The sequence below is a fragment of the Anomalospiza imberbis genome, chromosome 5 (genome assembly GCF_031753505.1).
Source record: "Anomalospiza imberbis isolate Cuckoo-Finch-1a 21T00152 chromosome 5, ASM3175350v1, whole genome shotgun sequence".
NCBI classification, from domain to species: Eukaryota; Metazoa; Chordata; class Aves; order Passeriformes; family Viduidae; genus Anomalospiza; species Anomalospiza imberbis.
This window is the reverse complement of record NC_089685.1, coordinates 64,450,932-64,473,354: the sequence shown is the minus strand read 5'-3', so window position 1 is coordinate 64,473,354 and position 22,423 is coordinate 64,450,932. Positions and strand designations below refer to the sequence as shown.

At 38.3% G+C, this 22,423-nt stretch overlaps 1 protein-coding gene across 4 annotated transcripts in view; it reads left to right on the top strand.

Annotated features, from left to right (window-relative positions):
- ANO4 (anoctamin 4) overlaps positions 1–22,423 on the top strand; it is a 199,291-nt gene that overhangs the window by 172,240 nt on the left and 4,628 nt on the right. For all 4 annotated transcript variants that reach the window (XM_068191610.1, XM_068191609.1, XM_068191611.1 and 1 more), the window contains 9 exons: positions 3,019–3,055; positions 5,469–5,580; positions 6,964–7,021; positions 9,782–9,879; positions 11,356–11,498; positions 12,520–12,672; positions 13,969–14,116; positions 17,209–17,328; positions 20,342–20,447. In XM_068191610.1, coding sequence (XP_068047711.1) covers positions 3,019–3,055; positions 5,469–5,580; positions 6,964–7,021; positions 9,782–9,879; positions 11,356–11,498; positions 12,520–12,672; positions 13,969–14,116; positions 17,209–17,328; positions 20,342–20,447 — 975 coding nt within the window. The remainder of the gene's footprint in view (positions 1–3,018; positions 3,056–5,468; positions 5,581–6,963; positions 7,022–9,781; positions 9,880–11,355; positions 11,499–12,519; positions 12,673–13,968; positions 14,117–17,208; positions 17,329–20,341; positions 20,448–22,423) is intronic.

Genomic DNA, 22,423 nt, shown 5'->3' with positions numbered 1-22,423 from the left:
GCCTGGGTACACTGCAGTGGGGCTGGCTGATGGCAGGTCATTGTTGTGGGCTGGTTTGGAACCAGACTTGGGACAAAGACGAAAATGGAATTTCTATGTGGCAACAGCCCCAGTAAGTGAGTATAGCATAGATTAGATGGGGAATGAGTTCCCTCCTTCCACTGAGATACGGATACCCCGTTATATTGCTCTGATAGCAATGTGTCTGCTCTTTGTTGCTCTTGGCATGACATGTATGGCCTTTCACTGTCAGGTTTTGTCAACTGACATTATAAGAATGCCTTTTAGGGGAAGGAGGGTTCAGCCTACAAACCAGATGGGTACTGGAGCCAGGGTGGAGTATCTCTGCCTACTCAACAGCAAGCATCTTCTGCAAACAGCTTGGTAGGCTTCACTCCAGGAGATATGCTGATTTACTTCCTAGGGAAAAGATGAGATGTTATTTCAAGTCTGCTTATTTCCAAGGCTGGCTTGAAGACTTCTTTCCTATGCAATATCCAAGCATTTCCATAATCTAAAAATTCTTTTTGACAGGTCCTTTTTCATATGGCAGGAAATTCCAAGAGTTTTGCTGCAGGACTTTGCTTCTTCTTTTTGGCATAGGCAAGACTGGATTAGTGACTAAGACAGTCTGTCTAGAACTGTTATTTTTCCTGTGTTTTCCCTTAGGTGGGACTACAGGCTGAGAAAGGGCAGAAAGGAGAAAACTGGTTTTCTGTCTGAGATTGTACTGAGGGCTCCCTTCTTTTATGTTATTTTTATTTTATTGAGTTTTGTCTCCAGCTTTGGGGGATTTTCTTTACTCCACCTAGAGCACACAATAAGCATGAAAGAAAAAAAAGTGAATACTATAGATATATATATCTATGCCAGTGTAACATCCATTTTCAAGCTCTCCGTGTAAGTCGTATATGCAGTGAAGCAGCAACAAAGAAACGCTGCACAAACAAAATTTCTTCATTCCCAAAGAGTTTTACAGCTCTGAGTTTTTACTTTTAAATAATGGAAGATTGCTTGAAAGTGCCTTTTGAGAAACTTTGTCTTATTTCCTAAAATAATCAAATAGGTGGAGCACTGCAAAGATGGATTTCTCTAGCCTCATACTCATCACCACTCAATAAACACCCCAACCTTAGATCTGGATATAGCTCATGGAAGAAAAAGATCCACAAAATATGAAACTGCAGGCGTTTTTCAAAGGAAGGTTTTAGGAGCATAATCCCTTGCTTCCCATGATGGATTAATGTAGTTTACTGAAGGGCAATCGTGGCATTTCTTTTGGGAGAAGAAAAATCCCCAGAACCAATTCAGGTAGTAGAATTCTGCATGAACTGTGACTCAAGAGAAGTGTCAGAAGAGCAAGAAAAGATACAGTAATAAACCCAGAACAGACCAAGATGTGCATAGCAGTAGAGAATTCACTGCTAGAAGCCTTGAAAACCAGCAGTGATTCTGATGCAAGCTGACAGCCTCTCAAAGCATCAGGGGAAAGGTCTAGACCACAAGTAAATTCCAGACCAGACGTTCTGAGCACTAGGTACCTATTCTGACACTTCCATCACAACAAAACAAAATGACTCTCAAGCGTAATGTCTCCCAGATAATCTTGCAGCCTGACCTGAAAACAATCACTAACTTTACCTGGGCTATGTAAAACTGTTAATTCCAATAATATTGTCCATGGAAAATATGAACAGAAAACAGAATATGATCCCAAACAGGGCCCCTTGAGGGTAGTAGTGATAAAGGACAGTAGCAGATAATTAGATCCAAACGTTGTTAACAGAATCTCTAACACAGTCTTACTGTTCCAAATGGAATAGCAACAAATTGAAGTTTTAATAAATCCTTCTGTAGAGCAGTGAACATTTGTTAAAAAACCACACTCCCTGCTGGGATCAGGATACAAATGACCCAGACATTTAGCACATTTACAGTTGCCCTTAAGTTTAAACCCAGAGGAAACTACCTTTTTCATTACTTGAAACAAAACCATTTACTCCAAAGGCAGTGGATAGCTATTCTAAGCATGAAGTGGTTGTTAACATGGATGAGAGATTTCTGAATGACTTCAGCTCTTAAGCAGGCAGTTTGATCTGTAAACAATACATAACTCAGTTTAAGCAAGAGATTCTAAGGATAATTGCAAATAAACATTGCTGATATGCACTGTAGGAGTAAGTAAATACTTCAGCCTGAAATATGAGAAGCTTTGTATTCCTGCAGGCATCAGTGAGAGTTAAGGACATTTAGCAATTTGTAGGAACAGGCTCCAGACTCATTTAAAGCAAATGAAAATCATTGTATTAATTTACTCTAATACTGATGGTGTTGGTGATGTAGTTAATAGGTTCAAAACTCCTTTGCAAATACTGATTGTGAAACCCCTCCAAGTTAGTTTTGTAATCTTAATGAAGTTTGGAATCTCCTGGAGAGTTTAAGAGCATGGTACCTGTAAGTGCAGAAAGTACCACTTAGGATTTAAAAAAATGACACTGGCACAGAGTAAGAAATGTGTCTGGTGGTGGGGATTACAAAAGATTTTCTCTTAAATAACCCTGTTCCCCCTGTGTCTTTCCTCTCAGCACCAGAGTGCCAAACAAAACCAAAAAGCCCCAAATAACCAACATATCCAACATACCATAGCATGCTCTTCTAGGGTGATTTTTTTTCTTGTGAGGTGAATATTCCATAAGTAACTAAAACAAAAATCTCAGTTGTGCTGTTGTTCCTCTTTTCTTTTTGGAAAAGTTCTCTCAGCCTTTTTCACTCTGTATATAAAATAGGGACAGTGACAGCATTTCTTCTCCATATATTATGGATGAGCATTAGATAGAAAAATTTTACTTTTCCTTGTTTGATTATATAATTGCTGTATTATTATGCAGTTTTATTTTCATTATCAGAACATCACAGAAATCATCTGCATGTCAGATTTAATATGTTCTCTCCCTAGAAAGCAGTTCTACATTTTTGAGCCAGCCTTGTAACTAAGAAGCTGTTTCCTCTCTGTTACAGCTGTATGAAAAAGTTGCTCTTTTCCTGACAAATTTAGGTAAGTAATATTAAGTATAAAATTGAATAATATTGTACTGATTTATTGGTCCATACACCATGATAAAATTCAAAATGTCTGCATAAATATGAAAAATCATAACTAATTTTCAATCTATAGGAATTCATGTTTTTCTAAAGTTTCTAATAAGAAAGTATATAAACTAAAGTACTGTGCCATTCAACCAGTGGTGACAAGAATCATACACCTTTGTTCTTGTTTCAACCCCCTACCATCTAAGAATGTAAATGAATTGTTTACTCTAAGTACATATAAAATTTTTACCGTGGAGAGGAAGGCATGAGTTTTCAGACAGACTTAACACTCACAACCTCCAGGGTTTGTAAACATGGAAAAGGGGAGTCACTTCTGGAAAACAAATTCATAGCTTGAAACTAAGGTGCTGATTGGCTATCAAACATTAGCCTTTAAGAAGGGCAGTAAGGAGGGAAAATGACTAGGTGAATCATCAACACTACCTACACCTAAACTACATGATGTTCTAAACTTCAGTGATCCCTTCAGCTCACTTGCAAAGGCAGTCTTTATGCTAGAGCTAGGAGACCTGTTTTCTGAGGAGAGCATCCACTGTCAATGGGGTAACAACAAGCTGTCATTCATATATCCATGGCTCAGACAGGATCTGTGGAGATCCTGATATATTTGTAAGATTGCAGTAGCTGGTGGCAATTGGCAAGGGCTCCTTAGTGTCAAGAAGCCTGAAATGAGACTCTGGCTGAAGGCCTATTAAGCAAACCATATTATTGCACACATACAATTTTGAGGTTTGAGGAGGTTGTTTTGAGCTCCTGGAAACCTGTGTACATTGATGATGCTCAGTAAACTATTTTGGACCAGATGGACAGATTTTGATGCTTTGATGCTCAAAGGAAACAGCTGATTTTAGCTACTCGCAGGGCTTTTCTACAACCCAGAAGTCATTGGTAATGTGTTCAAAACATATCTGTGTACAATAGAATTTTATTATTTTGTTTCTTAGTAAACTGAGAGTCCTCATTTGTATGCAGTAGTTTTAAAATATTTTTGCTATCCTGTATCCATGGAGAAGATACCTGCTAACTACAGTTGAGAAATATGACAACTTTCAAGTTTGAGAATTGTACAAGCTATGTCCTGACAGCCTGGAGACAGACAGTAAGATATATTCTAGAGACCTTGAAGCTTGATTACCTTCTGTTAGGTTGTCATCAAGGTAGGTCTGCTTTTTGCAGAAAGCAGACTTGTATGAAAATTCAGCAGGTCAAGTTTGTTTAGATCCTGTTCAGACAGTTTTATGATTTTTACTCTGGTGGCCTAAGGAACTGATTTGATCTGAATTATTTTATCAGTGTAATAAGCTCAAAGAAGAACTGTCAGCAAAAGTACATTGAGGACATTGGGGATGTCCTTCTTCAGCTTTTACATGACCTTTTTCAGAACTCACATCTGTGCTCCTCCAGAGCATCACCATTGTCTCTGATGGGCATGTGAGCAAAGCTTCAGCTGCAGCAGCCTTGTTATACTCAAACTTGTCCTTCCTGCAGACTGGCATCTAATGAAAGAGCAGCTCTATGTAAAGAGAATCAAGTTTATTGCTTTTTCTGTACTTCTAATACTTTACTGGAGGCTGCTTTGGAAGCAGTATATGATTACTAGCATTATGATACTCAGAATCACCATTAGTAACTCCACTTCTCTGATTACTCCTGTTCACAGCAAAGGTCAGCTAACAAGAAGCTCCTGCCAGCGGGAAAGTAGTTCCAGAATAGGGAACTGGTGTGTTGGCATGGACATTGTTTTGTTAACTTCTGTCTTGATATTTCTTGAGATGGAGAATAAGGGAACAATACTCAAAGGCAAGAATATGTCTTCCCCTTTCCTGTTTGCCTTAGCCCATCCACTGAAAAATATTTTTTCTTGGATTTTTGTGATGAGCTCCCTGGGACAAGGAAGGGGAGTCATGCAGTGACACTCCACTGATATTTGTGAGCAAATCCATGAAACATGAGGATTTTCTTCTTCAGTGGGGCATCTCTAACAAAAAGGCATTTAAATTGCTTTGGTGGACTGGCAGTGTCATTGTGGTAGGATGCAGAAAAGGAAACAAGAAAAGAGCCTGAGCCTGTAAAGACCACTTAAATGCAGGTGGGATGTCTAGTATACGTGTTACCTCGACCCCTTTCTTACAGTGTCATACATATATATGCAGACACCAGAATAGATTTCTAAGTCTCAACAAGCTCACTTGCTGAGTGCTGCTTCTGGATACAATTTCCTCTGCCAGGTTATATTTTGAAAACAGCAGGCTAATTTAAAAATATATTGCCAGCTCTTACAGGTGTGTGCAGCCTTTGTGCCAAGGGAAATTGATATTCTGAATAAGCCTCTGAAACTCTGATAATTTTCTTCACAGAGCAGCCTCGTACGGAATCGGAGTGGGAGAACAGCTTCACTCTGAAAATGTTTCTTTTTCAGTTTGTCAATCTGAACAGCTCTACCTTTTATATAGCATTCTTCCTTGGAAGGTAGGATTGATGTCTGCACACTCATATGTGCAAAATTAAGTAGAGAGAAGAAATAAAATTGTTTGTAATGAAACAAAATGGACCATATTATCACACATATCAAAATGCAAATTCCATACTAGCAAAACAGAACAGATTGCAGTTTTATACTCCTTTCAAAAGCCCAGAAACAGATGCAGTTTTCATTTCCTATCACCACATGGTCTCAATATTAACTTAACAATTTCACTATTGGAAACAGATGCATCTCACAATACTGTACATGCAGGTCATTTCACTCTGTTTTTATGTGTGTTATTTGTACAGATGGAAAGGGAAAGGGAAAGGGAAAGGGAAAGGGAAAGGGAAAGGGAAAGGGAAAGGGAAAGGGAAAGGGAAAGGGAAAGGGAAAGGGAAAGGGGAAGGAAAGGAAAGGGAAGGAAAGGGAAGGAAAGGGAAGGAAAGGGAAGGAAAGGGAAGGAAAGGGAAGGAAAGGAAAGGAAAGGAAAGGAAAGGAAAGGAAAGGAAAGGAAAGGAAAGGAAAGGAAAGGAAAGGAAAGGAAAGGAAAGGAAAGGAAAGGAAAGGAAAGGAAAGGAAAGGAAAGGAAAGGAAAGGAAAGGAAAGGAAAGGAAAGGAAAGGAAAGGAAAGGAAAGGAAAGGAAAGGAAAGGAAAGGAAAGGAAAGGAAAAGGAAAAGGAAAAGGGAAAGGATACTTCAGTTGGAAGGGAACTGCTCCAATTACATGATCTGAACTGTTGAGTTATGAGCTATCATTTGGAGGCTTTTCCCACATATATATTTATTATATCTATTATATTTTATTTTATATTTTATATCTATGTATTTTTGTGTATTTATGTATCTATCTAAATATATATTATTTGTATATCTCTTTCTGTCAGTCTCCTAAAAAAAAGACCTTTTTAGTAGAGCAGGTTTGAGTAGAAGAAACCATTAGTATGGATTATTTACATATAGGAATAACTTTGGGGGAAAACACAGGAGAATAGTTGGAAAATTATGGTTTTTACTGAAAACTAAAATTTTCACTGATTTAACAGGAAGGCAGACATCACAGAGCATTTTATATTGTAAGGAAATGGACTGGCAGTTGAATGCCATTTTCCAAACTGACATGATCAGTTTCAGTCAGATTTTCCCTCTGCTCTGCCTATGTTGAATATCCAACAGCAGTGTTGGTATTGAAATAAAACGGAAGTAAAAAAATCTGTAGTCCTTCATGAGGATTATTCCAAGAATACCCATAAAACTTTTTACAGCATAATATCTTTTATACCAGTCACATTAAGATAACACCAGATAAAAATAAGAGTGTGAGCTTTCTTGTACTATCGTGAAAAGACTGCTTACACAACATAGTTGATATATATTCCTGTGTTAAGATTTACAGGACACCCTGGTGCCTACTTAAGGCTGATAAACCGGTGGAGGCTGGAAGAGGTGAGTGCTCGATAACTGCACGCTGATTTATCTGCTGCCCACAGTTGCCATGAATGCAAGCAGAGGCAGACATGTAAATCTGCCTAGGCATTTTTGAGTATGTTATTGGGTTTTATCGGTAGTGTCAATGGTGTGTCTAACTCCACACCATTGACACTACCATCTGCTACAAAAGCATCTATACACATTTATATATATATATATATATATATATATATATATATATATATATATATATATATATAAAAGTATTCCCTTTGCAGTGCTACCAGTTCTAGTGTTTGCATCACAAACAGTGGTATCAGATGGTTTAAGATTCCTCACACTGGAAATATTTTATCCTTGGAATGAATCAAAATCAAATATCAATCTGATAACTTTTTGCTTCTAAAAATCCTTTCTTTTCAGCTTTTCTAGCCTTGCAGACCAGAGAGATAAAATAATAAAGTAATGAATTAAAAATCCAGACACATAAAATGTATGTGAAATTTGACCAAAACAACTAAACAAACTTCCTAAACAAGCTACTGGCATAATGTATCATGTCTATAAATTCAAATTAGTATGAAAAGCAATGAGAGTTTGGCTTTGCAAGTTACTCAAGGACCAATTCAATTTTGTTTATTTTTTAAATAAATACATTCAGAATTCAAATCCCATTTGACAGTTATAGGAGATGAACAGCAGCAGTTTCTGGACCAGTCATTTACTTTCCAGTGCTGCTATGTGCACACTGAAATCCCGTGGTTTCTTTCCTGCTTCACAGATGTATAATTGAAACAACTTTGCCGATAAATGACAAATGGTAAGTGAAAAATGCCTGCCAGTTTGAATTTTCAAACACATCTGGATACATAAATATTTTGGTTAATAAAGGCCATTCAAATATTAGCAAAACAAACAAAAGGACTTGAATTTGAATAAAACCATCTTAATTTTGTAGAGAATTCTGTCCCTTCAAGGAAAGAAGGCTTGAAAAATGGGCAGACAGAATTTTGCTTAATAGCCCTCCAAAATCTGGCTGGGGCTGAGCTGACCTAAAAACTTGCTGCTGTCAAAGGAAAAGAGTTCTGGTCTTCCTTTGAGTCCTGCCCCTGAGGCTTGCTCCTTCGTCCTCCTCTGCATTGGCTCTCACTTGTCCAGCCCTGTGAGGAGCCTTGTATCAGCAGTAAGCTTCCTTTTTCTGGCTGAATTAGTCTTCTGCTGATTCAGTGGGCTGATTCATTTCACAGAGGGATCGGAGAACAGAGAAAGAAATTCATCTTTCTGCAGCAGAAGAGATAGAAGGAAAAGAGAACCAGGTTTGTGAGGAAAGTGCAACAATGAGGTGTTACAGGTTGGGTCAGTTGCTGGTGAAAGCTACCCTTAGTAGTCCCTGTTTAGCTTTTCTCAGAGAAAAAATGAGTCTAATAATAATAAAAAAGGAGTCTAATAATGAAAAAGTCTTAACTTTATTGACCTCTGCTAGGTCTTATTAGAACTAACCTGCTTTAGAATACCATGTCCAGATATCTGTCCAATACCCCTCTCTTCTCCTGCTGAATTTTGCCAACTCTAAGACATTTAGTAACACTAGTCCAGTGTCCATGGACATGCTTAGACCACAGTTTACATATTATTGATGTTATTGTAACATTGCTGCTACTTCATTAACACTGCACCCACCTCTCTCAGGGTATATTCACTCATGTGATTAACTCCTAAAAAATAGAAGGATGACGATTTTGTCATGACAGAGAAGTAAAAAAAATAAAAAAAAAAACCAGAAAAAAAACCCAGAAACAACAAAAAAACCCAATCCTGTCACCCTGTTAATTCAAAGAGATGCTAAATTAGGTCAGCAGAAACCTCAGCAGTGATCCAAGTTCTGAGACCTGGATAATGAAGTATGTATAAGAAATTAATATCTAATTTTATTCCAGGACATAACCAATTTTTCTCCCTAAAAATTAGAGAGAAATAATTCCAGTTCTGTGACAGTGATTTGTTTGACTTATCTGTAATACCCTAGATTTTAAAATACAGTTTGAACTACACTGTTTGGATCTGCAAAGCCAATTGCACAAAATGCTGTTTGAGGGTAGAAAGCTTTTGATCCCTTTCTGTTTGTTCCAATACCAGATAAAAAAATACCTATATTTGTACTATCTGACGATCTCTCCCAAAAGCAGCACCACAGCTTCAGTGTCTGGAGCTACTGCTAAAGCAAGCAAGCACTCAGCAAGAAACAGTAAGAATTGTTGCTGAGCAGAGAGAGCTTTTTAGTTCTTCGAGAAGAGAACGGCTTTGTATGGTCTACTCAGTCATAGATGTTAAATAGTACTCAATTAATAATTCCAGGTCTGTCCTCTAGGCATGAACTGTTTGGTTTATGTGCAGCCAGGAGGAATTTTCTCTTCATTCTTTGACTTGATGCACAGTCACCCTCCCCAAAAACAATTGAAATCAATGGAGAAACTCGGTGGCCTTTGCCTCTGCCCTGCCCACAGTTGCTCAGCACGTTGGAAGCACTGCTGTGAAAACTGCATTGGTTTCAGCTGACTCTGACCTCTGCAGAGAATTAGGTGATAAGCTTAAAATGCTGACAGTATGATACAGTGTCATCTGCTCCCATGAGTTTGCACTTCTTTAAAAAATAAGGAGAATGCACTTAATTTCTTTTTTGTAAATGATCCACTATCATTTATAGCCTTTAATAAATACTTTAAAACTCAGTATAATTCCCATTTAACATTTTATTTCTTTTTTTTTTTTTTGTAGTGCCACCCTAGTGGATGCCTTATTGATCTCTGTATGCAAATGGGTATTATAATGGTGTTAAAGCAGACATGGAATAATTTCATGGAATTGGGATACCCGTAAGTAAATATAATACCTATTCTTCTGTAGGTCACAGAATACTAAGTTTATGTTTTCCTTATCGCCAGTTAATAAAAACAAGATGCAGTAGTCATTACAGCACAAAATTCCCCCAAGGATACAGAACTGCAGATATATAGATGATATTTGGGGCTTTTTTCCACATTGGACACAGTTTGCAAAAGTGAAAGTGTAAAATAAATATTAACAAATAAGTACTACATGGCAAGTACTTGATTTTGTTAAATTTTATTCTGTGTTCTAAAACTCCTTAAAAATAACTGTGTGACCACTATGTTGCTTACATGAAAAATACATGTATCATTTCTTAGCTATACTAGTAAGTTCTAAATTCTATTTTTGTTGGGTGATAAAAGATGCCTGAAAGAGCAGATACGAGCTGGAAAAAATGCACTGCTGGCACGTGCACTCTGAAAGATAGAAAAATGTACTGACTGGTATGTAGACAAGTTCCCTTGTGATCTTCAAGGTAACATGAAGCTGTGCCCTAGCTAAAAGGTTGGCAGTTACTCATTTCCTATTAGTTTATTCCTTATTGATTAGTATGTAATGACTGTATTTTATATGATTAATATAGACTTAATTTGATCAGTGTAGTTGATGCTAGAGAGTGTGGATGGTCATCAAGGGAAATTAGCAAGTGTGAAAATCTAAGAGAGCTGACATTGTCAGAAAGTTTGTCCTTGCAAAGTTCAGAGGGGTTTGCTATTTCTCCATCTTTCCTGGGCCTAGTACTGCTTGCCAGTATTTTGCAGCTGTTAGGGCTGCAGGGATCAGCTGGGATGGGCAGGAGGGAACAGTAGCAGCAGTATTGATCCTTTTCTTTCCATTCCCTACCACTTTTGCCGGTTTTCGTTAGAACCTCTTGTTGAGGTGGAGGTAGCTCCTATGTCAGCCATCCATCTCTCAGCCACCATGAGTTGTCTGTAGTTCAGACATTTCTTTCTGCCTCTTTCTCCTCTGAATGTTTGGCTGCAGACACCATTCAGGGTTTTCTTTTCCTTCCAGGCTTGCCCAGAGACTGTTACCCTGCACGCTGTAGAGCCATGCAGAGATGCCAGGTCACACACAGAGGAAAGACTCAAGCAGCATTAGCACTCTTATTTACTGAGCTCAGTATCTCCACGCAGCATTGCATTCTGCCACATAAACAAACCCTTAAGCGATTTGGCACTCTGTGCAGAGAAAAAGAAGTAAATAAATAATGAAAATATGTCAAAATCCTTTCACCATTTTAACAACATATAGGCTGGGATTACAGCTCATCGGCTGTATCTGTTTTCATGCCTATTATGCTGTGTCATCGGCCACATGAATTACTAATGCTCTATTTTCCTGGACATTGGGAAATTAATTTTGCAGGATATGTTGTGCCCACTTAACCTCTTCCAATTTTTTGATAAATAGCCATTCATATTCTTTACATTGTTTCTTTTATTTAATTTAAAATGTAGGCTAATTCAAAACTGGTGGACCAGGAGAAAACTACGGCAAGAGTACGGCACACAGGGAAAATCAAGCTTCCCACAGTGGGAAAAGGACTATAATCTGCAGCCCATGAATGCTTATGGACTCTTTGATGAATACCTAGAAATGAGTATGGCTCTAACATTCGTTCTCTCTCTTTCACTATATTTTAATGTTGTTGTTTTTTTATTGATGTGGACTGGTGAATTCTTTTAATTGTCACTATATGAAGCTAAGGAGACTGCAAAAGTTTTTCATTCTCACAGATCAGGTGAGGAATGGGAGAAAGGTTTTAACAACTAAACCAATGTAGTTAAGCACACTGCTGATGTTTTGCTAATCTCCCATCTATGAAACACTTCCCATTCTGGATTTGTTTTCCAAACCAGAGCCCAGTTCTTTAACTGCATACATTTCTGAAGAACTTAGCTGTTATTTTCTAAAGAATATTGTCTTGTGTTTTTACTTTGAAGTACATGGTACAGACCAGCATGCTTGTTTATGTTTAAAATCCTCCCTCATTTACTACCTCACATTTACAAAGTTACTTACTACCAAAAGGCACTGCTCTATCCAGAGGAGAGAGGAGAATAACTGCTCAAAAAAAAATTTAAAAAACATGAACTTTTGCCCTATGTGACTAAACTGCATATGTCATGATTGTTTTTTTCCTTTTCTCCCTCACACAATTCTTTTCAAATTAATGGGAAATCTGATCCTCTGAAAACTTACCTCTAGAAACTTAAACAGAATTTCAAACTGCTTCCCATCTGAATCACTAAATGAATGTATTCATCCCTAATCTTTGCAAGTATTGAGAGATCCTAGTTGATGCTGGAGTAAAAATGTCCATTTCTAAAAGCACAGTTTGTTCACTTGTTCACTTGCACACTTGTTCACTTCAGAACTTCATTACAAATTACAAAATTTAGATGGTGCTGTCCACCATTCCAGGCTCTTTTCATTCTTTCTTCTAACTTTTGACAAGGACTTGCTGTACTACTGCCACTAGACCATTATGTAGTAGGACATAATAATGAGTGTCTGTATACTTTGTACATACTGCTTATTTGCATACACTGTTTGGTATCTTAGACCTTGGGGCTGGATCCTAACAGTTATTCTGTGATATTTCCTTTTTTTCCCCCCAGTTCTTCAGTTTGGGTTCACAACCATTTTTGTGGCAGCTTTTCCACTGGCACCACTTCTGGCCTTACTAAACAATATTATTGAAATTCGGCTTGATGCTTACAAATTCGTTACTCAGTGGAGAAGACCTTTAGCTTCAAGAGCCAAAGATATAGGTGAGCTCTTTGTATGGTGTTTTATATATATATATATGTGTTAGTTGTCAAAGCTTTGACCACTTCAAGGAAGAGCAGATTTAAGGTATTTTCAGTCATTTTCACCCCTTGATTGTTCAAAAGACTTCAAGTATCTGATGCCAATCTATTTATGCAATTAATAGTCTATAATCTTTCAGTGATTTTCTGGGGGACTTAACAGCCAAGGTGTAAAGTGATCAGTGTTCTCTGCAGGTGCTTTGTTGTGGCAGATACACTGTGCAAACACATGCTGCTGCTCAACTTGAATATAATAACCAGACAGATCAGATGAAAGTCCCTCTGAACTTGAAAGTCAAGTTAAAGTGGCCATCATTCTGTAAGGAACCTGTATGTTTTATATTTACCTGGCCGAAACCAGCTCCCCTGTGACTCAGGGGCCGTGCCCACCGGGTCCCAGGGTGGGTCTGGATCCCAGCAGACAACTTGCTCTCAGTGAGTCACACCTGCATTGCTAAACACAAGGTCCACATAACTCCGAGGTCATTCAGCCACACACTATTGCAAAGGATCTCTGAACTTATTTTGACTACAAATCTCTTCTGTCCTTGCAGTATGCAAAAGCACAGCACCTTTAGGAAGAACTCAAAAACAAATTCATCTGCCCAGTGCTGAATCTCTGGTGTTTTCAGAGGGGTAAATAGGAAATCTCACTAACCAACTGCGTTGCAAAAATCCCTAGCCCACACCAAGAAATAGCAGAAGATCAGACTTTGTGCTCTTAGAACATTCTACCATGTGCCTAAAGTCTGATTAAAGCTTTGAATAAGAACAGTGTGAATCTGTGGGTTCCGGCACAAGCCTGGACAACAGCCGTACATGGTATACACTACAGACATAATTTGTAAAAAAAGCAGTTCTATAATGTAATTAATAGAAGCACAGAAGAATACCTTTTTTTTTTTCATGTTGATTCAGATGTGATTTCTCAAAATAAATTGCATTCTAGGAAAGTTTCAGGGTCAATTCAATGCCTCATTAAATCAATGGCTATGTCTAACCTTCCTTTGGTGCGATTCACAATGATGAGAACAGTGATGAGCTGTTCAATAAGAAAATTTATTTTTACTTTTACTTTATTTTTGACTTATTTTATTTATCCAAGAGTCATCAGTAAAAATTTTTACTGGTGACTCTTGGGTAAAAACTACATAAAAACACCTTGTGCAGTGGGGGAATCTACTTCAGATCATGCAGTATTTCAGGCACTTTGGTTCTTGTTTTTCCTGGAGCAAACATACTGTCCTTGTTGAACAGGCATCTGGTATGGGATCCTGGAAGGCATTGGAATTCTTTCAGTTATCACAAATGCATTTGTTATAGCAGTGACATCAGATTTCATCCCTCGCCTTGTTTACGCTTACAAATATGGACCTTGTGCTGGCCAAGGAGAAGCAGGACAAAAGTAAGGCTTTTTTTGGGGGGTGGGGGGAACAGATGTGCATGAAAATCACTTACTACTTGAATAGATGCAGTATTACGGTCTGTGAATGTTCTGATTCCACTAAACCAAATGTATTGTTTGTGTTTAGGTAACAGATACCAGCCATAGGTACTGATGCTCTGCATATTCACAGAATGGGTTGCTGAGTGACTGTGATCCATGAGGTTACTTCAAGGCAAACATGGCAGAGCTATTTTAGAGATTTTGTGTGTGGATGCTGCCCAAGCTGTACTTCCCAGCTGGTAGTACATGGATATAATCCTGTTTTTTTTTCTGAAGCAATACTGATATGAATCAGTAAAGAATTTGTTGAGCATCTTAAACTTGTACACTGGGTTTTTTTTCCTGATGTAATATTAAGCATGTATTACTTTAAAAAGTAGTGTCTAGCAAGAGGAAGAAATTTCCAATGAATACATCAATATATACTTGCAGAGAAAAGCAATTTCTTTTTCTTCTAAAACTAAAGTTCTTAGATTAAATCTTCCAGGAGACGTTTGTGATCTGAATCCCTGCTGCCTAAGTGGATTTTCTTTCAGTGTTGCTAAACACTGAGATTATATTAGTATGTGCACACTACCAGCAAGCATGAGATAGTTACTGCCCGGCCACTTGTGAAATCTCAACTGCTGGGCTCCAGGAAGGTCACTGAATCCAGCCAGACACAGACACAGTTTGCAAATACTCTGGCAGTGCCATTAGCAAGGAACCCTGCTGTTCAAAGAAACCCAGGCTAAACAGTAGACAGAGACAGAGAGCTTGCATTCTGCTATTGGACATATGGCAGATTGGTTTTTTTACTCCATGCTGCAGAAAGTGAGTTCATCTGTTGCTGCCTTTTTGACATCTTTTGCATGTTGCCGGAACTCACCCCCCGGTTGGGGTGAGCCTGGGAAGGTGGAAAATTCTCACATCCAACCCGTGCCTTCAAAGAAAGACTCAGTAGTCTTCAGTTGTCCGGTCTCAAGGTAGTTTATTGTGTGTTATCTAAAAGATTTCTCCCTGAGCTGCTGCGGTCCGTTCAGCAGTCAGGCAAGGGCACACTCCGACACCCAGGGGGCTGGTGCCATCTTTTATATCATACATTGCGTATTGGATGTTTATAGTTTTTCCCCAATGCCCATCACCTATATTGAACAGTGACTTTCTACTCCAAACCAATCTGTGAGTGCCAACATCACCAAGAACATGGAGGTTAGGAAGAAGAAGGAAAAAAGGACAGGGCACACCCAAGTCCCTCCATCTTAGAACTTCTGACCCCCATGTACAAAACTCAGACCCCTCTGTACAAGGCCTAAAACCCCCCTGTACAGCACTCAAAAATTCTTCCTTTCACTTTGTGACTACTTCTACTATAATATCTAAACTTTTGTGATTTCTTGTTCTTCCTGCAAGGTTGGTAAATTGTTCCATGGATCAGGTTCAAAGCCGCAGGGGTCTGTGGCTGCATTCCAGGGTCTCAAATGCTTCTGACCTGGGCCCGGAACATCCAAGAGTGTCCAAGGGACATTCTGGGTTCTGACAGCATGTCAATTCATTTAATCATACTGAGGGAAGAAGGGCATCTGGTGCAGCAGCTCCCAATTAGCAGATCTACTAACTTCTGTCCTGCAAGGATTTGGGCATTTTAGCTGGGGCTAGGGAGGATGTTCTGTTTGCTTTCATGAAGAGTTAAAATCCCTTCTGGGGCAAAGTGGTCTGGTGCCAGTTGTTCCTGAGCATGTGCCTCTGCTTGTGCCATTGTAAAGATCTACAGGATATTGTAGCACTGTAAGCAACCCATTGCTAAGGAAAGCATAAGGAAGGATTTTCTCAGGACCACTGTGGATGAAAAAACAACACCTTTAGAAATATTTCTCTTAAGACTCAAATATGACTCAGTGGCTTTGAATCTAGTTCTGCACAGGGGAAGTGGTTTGGCTCACCATTTGGCTCATCTTCTTTTCACAAACCTCTAGTACAATGTTTTCACACTTCTACTGCTTTTTTGAGTGAATTTCTAGATGAAGCCATCAGGTAGTAATATTTTGAAGGAGCTAACCTGCTGTTTATGTCAGCATTCTGAATAATGTTATTAGTAAGTACTGTTACAAAAGCAGGAAGGTATTAAAAAATCCACAGGAATAGTGAGTTTTCTCAAATTAAGGTGTGAAGACTAACTGTTATTGAATAGGTTAAAGAAAGAGGTATTCTTTTCTTTCAAAAAATGTCTGTAGGTATTAGATCCACATGACACACAATGATACTAGAAAAACACTGGAATTAAATTAAGTTCCAAATGTAATCAGTATGGAGACAAAACCAGATGGTGTTTGAATATAATTTCTCAGAGACTATAACGTCCATATTTAGAAAAACCCAACCCAAAACCAAAACCCCCCAACCCTTGCAGTGCATTATACTCTGCACCAAGATGAGTTGTGTGCCTACACTTACCTGTGTTTGCATGCAGTTAGTGCAGCATGAACAGCACAACACATTTTGGCCAGATCTCCTCAGCTCTACTAACACCAAACTTGAGCCTTCTACTGACACCCACAGCCCTTCAACGGCAGACATCACTTCTCCTACTCAGTGTTCTCTAAATTTTTCCTCACAGTATTCAGTCACCCTGGGATCTTCTAGAATGGAGTTCCTCTGATTAAATGGACATTTTCTAAAAAGCTGTTTTAAGTGTATTATCTTTTGATCTGATTTAGTCTCCCTTTGTGCTAGTACCATGAGTGTAACAGTGGGAATATTTTGATTATCTTCCTAACACTGCTCATTATTTTCTCTGCCCCATTGTTCACCATTTAGGTGACTTTTCAAAAGTAACCAGTCCTAATCTTCACCATTCCTTCTCCCATAGAAATCTACCATTGCTTCACTTTTATTGTTCATCTGACCTACTTTAGTATTTCTTTTATATTGCCTCAACATCCCTTTCAAATATTAATAAGCATCAAAATTGTACTTCTGGATTTTATGAAACCCAAAGGACATCCTCCTGGGTACAACAGTTAATGGAAAAACCTTTCTGTGTCCTGCTGACAGCATTTTGTCCCCTCTAGGTGTATGGTTGGCTATGTTAATGCCAGTTTATCAGTATTTCTGGTGTCTGACTTTGAAAACCGTTCAGAGCCAACATCAAATGGAAGTGAATTCTCTGGGTCACCATTAAAATATTGCAGGTAAGTTTCTGGTCAACATACTTCTCTGCTTTAGGACATTGAAATGGAGAAGCATCATAATAAACCTGGAGTTGAAACTAATTTTTAGAAGTTAACAATGGAAAGTTTTAACTGTGCTGTTCAGGCTCATGCTCTTCCTGGTACTGTTTGGCTGTTACCTGCATGATTCCTTCCTCAGATAAAAGATTAGCCAAAGAGCTGGTATCTGGAGGGTGTCCTATTGCAGGGTTTTTATGGTGTCATAGCTTGACTCAGACACAATCATCATGGATAAATATGTATCAAAGGGCCAGTAATAGGTGCCTGACTGCTTAGGTACCAGTGAGACCCAATTGTGATAAGATGATATCACAGGACATGTACAGGAAGTCAAGATTGCACAGGAGAGGCCACACTGAGGGATTTCACAGGTCTGACAGACATAAAAAGGCTCTGTCATAAGCTGTCTTTACGAAACCTCAAATCCAGCATTTCCAAATTGTTGAATTGTTAATATGTTTATGTCATTGCTTACTGGTGTAATTATTAGTAATAATCATATATTTGTGGTTTGAATCCAAGGAAGATGAGCAGTTAATTATCTGCACGTCTTTGTCCTCAACAAAAGATTGGAGAAATTGCAGTCTGAGAAAAGCCTGTAATGGCAGATTTGCACCTGAGCAAATTTAATGGCCAAAAACCTCAAGGGTCTATATAAAAGGTCTTAAATATTGTCCCAACAAAAATTACCAAACAAATACAGCTACCATTTTTTTATTGCAATGTTACATTACAAGCATGAGACCAGGTAGCCTTTTAGCAGATATTTAGTCCAAATATTTTTCACTGTGAAGAATTAAAATATCCTTTTATGAGTGCCTAAAGAACAAAAGATACTCTGTGATACCACAAAGGGCTGTGGTACAGCAAAAGTCAGTGATACTTGCAATATTGTGATGCTTTTATGAATAGGAAGAATTTTGAGTGGTATAGCATAATAAATGGGGGGAGGGAGTGGCATCAGTGCTTCCATTTAACTAACTGATATTTATGACTGTTGCAACTTCTTTGGCAGAAAGAGTATTCCAAAGCTGAATTCACTTGTGGAGCAGAACCACAGTGAGAATATTCCATTTCACATTATTTGCTATAGCATTATTTAATAATTTTTTGTCATTCTGACCATTCTCTTCCTTCCCTTCAATTCCTTTCTTCCCCAACTTCTAGCATGAAGTTGCTGCCCCTTAAATTTGATGATGGAATTCCCACAATTAAAAAAAAAATTGCCTGCTCAATATCGCCTAAACAGAACACTATTAAATTTGGTGTGATAAATCTCCAAAAGATATATCTGTCCTTTTGGGAGACACTGAATTGTTATGTATATCTACCCTTGAAAGAAAATTAACATTCTTTATCTGAGTTTATCAGCTTCTTACCAAACTGCATTCTGCTAAAGCATCAGTCATTTTAATTGCACTTCAAGGCAGATATTGATAGGCAGGTAAGGAGATATTATGTTCTACTGTGTAATAGTGTAGGCATTTTTCCAGGAAGGCAGTTTGTCTGAAAAAAATGTCCCAGTTAACTTCTAGTGGCCTGGAACACAGATAGTGCTGTGCTATTCTGGTTGTTTATAAAAGGTTTCCCCATTTTTTCATGTGTGACAATGGATTTCTAGCTAGTAAAAAAAAAGAAAATAGGTACTCTACTGGGACTTGGTCCAAGGATTTATCTTTTTGGGATGCTTAGGATATTATAAAATTTCCTAAACTATGAAGTCAGAATGCTACTTGCACAAGGAAATATATTCTCCGTTTTTAGAACTTATTTTAGAAATACTGCAATTTCTGAGAGATTTGATGCTGACTAAGATGTCAAGACAGTTTATTTCAGTTTATATAGCATCCTCTGCAACCTAAGGTGAAGCTTCATGGAGAAATACAGATTATCATAGAGATTAAATAATGTTTGTTTCTTTTATTCATCTGCATTTTCATTACTTTCTTAAAACTAACTTAGTGATCAGCCTGTATTATTTACTATGGTATTTTCAATATTTTTTTGCAGTGGGTTTTCTGTCCCATCTAGGAAACAGATGAAGAAGCAAACAATTTTTACACTACTTTTAAATAAGGTTTCCACAGTTCTATTTTAGAATTAACAAACTGCTAGTAAAAATGGACTCCAGAATATGTGATTTAAATAGATTCATGGTTTGTAAATACAATCTTGGAGTATTCCTGGATGGAACTTTCCCAATAGACATCTACAATTAAATTTTGGAGACCTAAAGTCTTCCAAATAACACTGTGAGAAAAGACACTAGATGACTTTCTCACGTGGTCCTCACCTCTTGATATACCAAGAGGTGCAGTGCTGGCTCTTCTGAAGTCAGGATGAGTCATGTTTTACCCCAGGGATGGCCAACTAATTGATCAAGGGCCAGGTGGGGTCCATGGGGCATTTTTATATGGATTTTGGGAGAACTATCAGACTGACAAACCTGGGGACATTTATGGGTTTCAAAAGTCCTTGAATAAAGGGAATAAAGTGTCCCTTAAAAGAGCAGAGCATCCCACCCTTCTCCAGGTTCTGAGGAGTTGCCTGAAAAGTACATGTCGTGCTGCCAAGGGAGATGCTGTAGGGTCAAAGCACCTCCCATCCTGTGTATTTGTTTCAGGGGTTTTCTTCAGACAGTGGTTTGGGTCCTTTGTACCCAATTTCTGTTAGAACTCCTGGAGTGCCTCTTACTGGTAGGTTTCATCTGAAAGTCAGTCCATTTTCATGAAGAAAAGCGTGGTAAGTGGAGGTGATCAGCACACTTGCTCCAAAAGCAGGCACCTGACCTGAAATCAAACACTGGCACAGGCCCAGACTTAGAAGCAAGCAGCATTAGGGTAACCTGTGCAGTTCGGACTGAGCTCATTTTTGGTGCAGAGAATGCAGTGATGAAGAGAAGACAAGTTTTGGTTTCGCCTTTGCCCAAGCAGCAGTGCAGAGCTTGTTAACTCACACTGTGCTTGTCTTTCAGGTACAGGGACTACCGAGACCCTCCGCACTCCCCAGTGCCCTACGGTTACACGTTGCAGTTCTGGCACGTCTTAGCAGCGCGCTTGGCCTTCATTATTGTGTTTGAGGTCAGTGACCATTCAGGTGGCAGAACAAAACCAAAAAAAATACAAATTTCCTTCTGAACCTTTGCATTGGGCTGATCTATGATGGCAGCTGTTAAGATGTTTTTTGTCTTAGTTTCTTCTACTTATATTCTGCTTTGTATTCTCAGCTTTGTTTTCTGAACAGCCACAGGCATGTAGTCTTATACAAAAGGGAATATAACACAGAAAATTGTAGCAGTGATTTGCAAAGAGGGGGAAATAAATGAAGCTTTTATTTACTTTTTTGGTAACTTTTCTAGGTTGGGAAGCCATATGCTGACTGTTGTGTGAGAATAGGGGTGATGGAACATGAGAAGAAAATATTAAATCTGGGAAACTGAGAAAAAATGATAATTAAAGTTACAGTATTTACTCATCTAGCTTTTTTTCTTGTTTGTTTTTTTTTAATGACCTTCATTCCTCCAGACTGGTTGGCATCACAAAGATGATGACAATGAAAAGGATTCAATATCTTTGTCTATGTTCATAATATTAGTATTTACTGTCAGTATCACAGATGTCTTTAAGGCAAACCAAAGGAGATAACACCAACTTCACATGACTGGTATTCCCATGCTGACTTTGAGAAAGAGAGCCAGAAGGGTAGAAAATAGGATGAGATGATATACCAAAAAAAAAACAAAAAAAAAACAAAAACAAAAAAAAAAAAAAAAAAAAAAAAAAAAAAAAAAAAAAAAAAACAGCTCTTAGTGCCTGAATATCCCCACCAGAATCCAACATCTCTCCAGCACAAGAAGTTTGAAATGCCTTTTACACTGTGAAGAAAACAAAGAAGGAGCATATGATTTTAAAAAACTCTTTACTCAGTCCTCTGCTCTGAAATCACAGCAACAGGGCATTCAACACAGATATGGAAACTGTAGTCACCGTACTGGCATATGGTGTAATGTTCATGAGCACATATTGCATTCTGGCTCACAGAAGAGTGTAAATTCATTCTGAACTGAGCTTTCAACACACCTCTTTGGGTAACGCAACAGAAGGATTTGTGTTAGAGCAAAGGTGGAGAAGATGCATTTTCTAGATTATTATTTCTATTCTTTTTCTTTATGGCTCAGCAGAAGCCCAAAGACTTCAGCAAATTCCCCATGACTGCAATTTTCAGACCTTCCCTGGTGAAGGAATATGGCACTGCAGGTTGGGCTCTCTTCTTCCTTTACATTGAGTAACTTATTAGCAGTTGGTTTCCAAGGAGATAATTTCTTCCATCATCTGTTCCACACTCAGGGAAATATTAAGGAAAAGAAAAAGAGAAAGATTTGATAGATGCTGGCTGGGCTTAATCTCTTCTAGTTTCATGAGCAGTCAGTACTGAAAGTCAGGGTATGCAAGTCCAAAAAGGACTACAAGAATGGTCTTGGAAGGTCAGCCTAAGAATTTTAAAGACTGAAGAGAGTCTGGCCTCTTGATACACACTTGACATAAAGGCAGGCCAGCGTAGGCACAAAGAGAAGTGAGGCAAGAAAAATGAGCCTTGTTCAAGTCTCAGTGTCCAACTGAATTTGTGACCAGCTGTGGAATAACTTTTAGTGTCTCCCTGTTACCAGGCACATCTGAGTTGACTTTGCTTTGTCTCAACCAAAGCCATAGGCTGGCTCATATCTGCCTCCCTCAACATGAGCCACTCTGCTTATGGACACTGCAAACTATAACTATAAAATTATAACTATAACTTAACTATATCTATGAAATCAAAAAGGTAATTGCAGCAGAAACCATGACCTTTTTATTTGAAAATCAAATGGTTGTATTGTGATTGCTGCAGTGCTTACAATAAAGATTGCACAAAGAGATAGGGGATTCAAGGTAGGTTTTCTCATAAATTAAGTAGCTGCCTAGGCTCAGGCCCCTTTTTGGCACTTTGAGTGTGGTTTGTTTTGGATAACTTAACCTCCTTTGAAAACAAACAAAAGTACTTCCTATCACTGCAAAAGGAA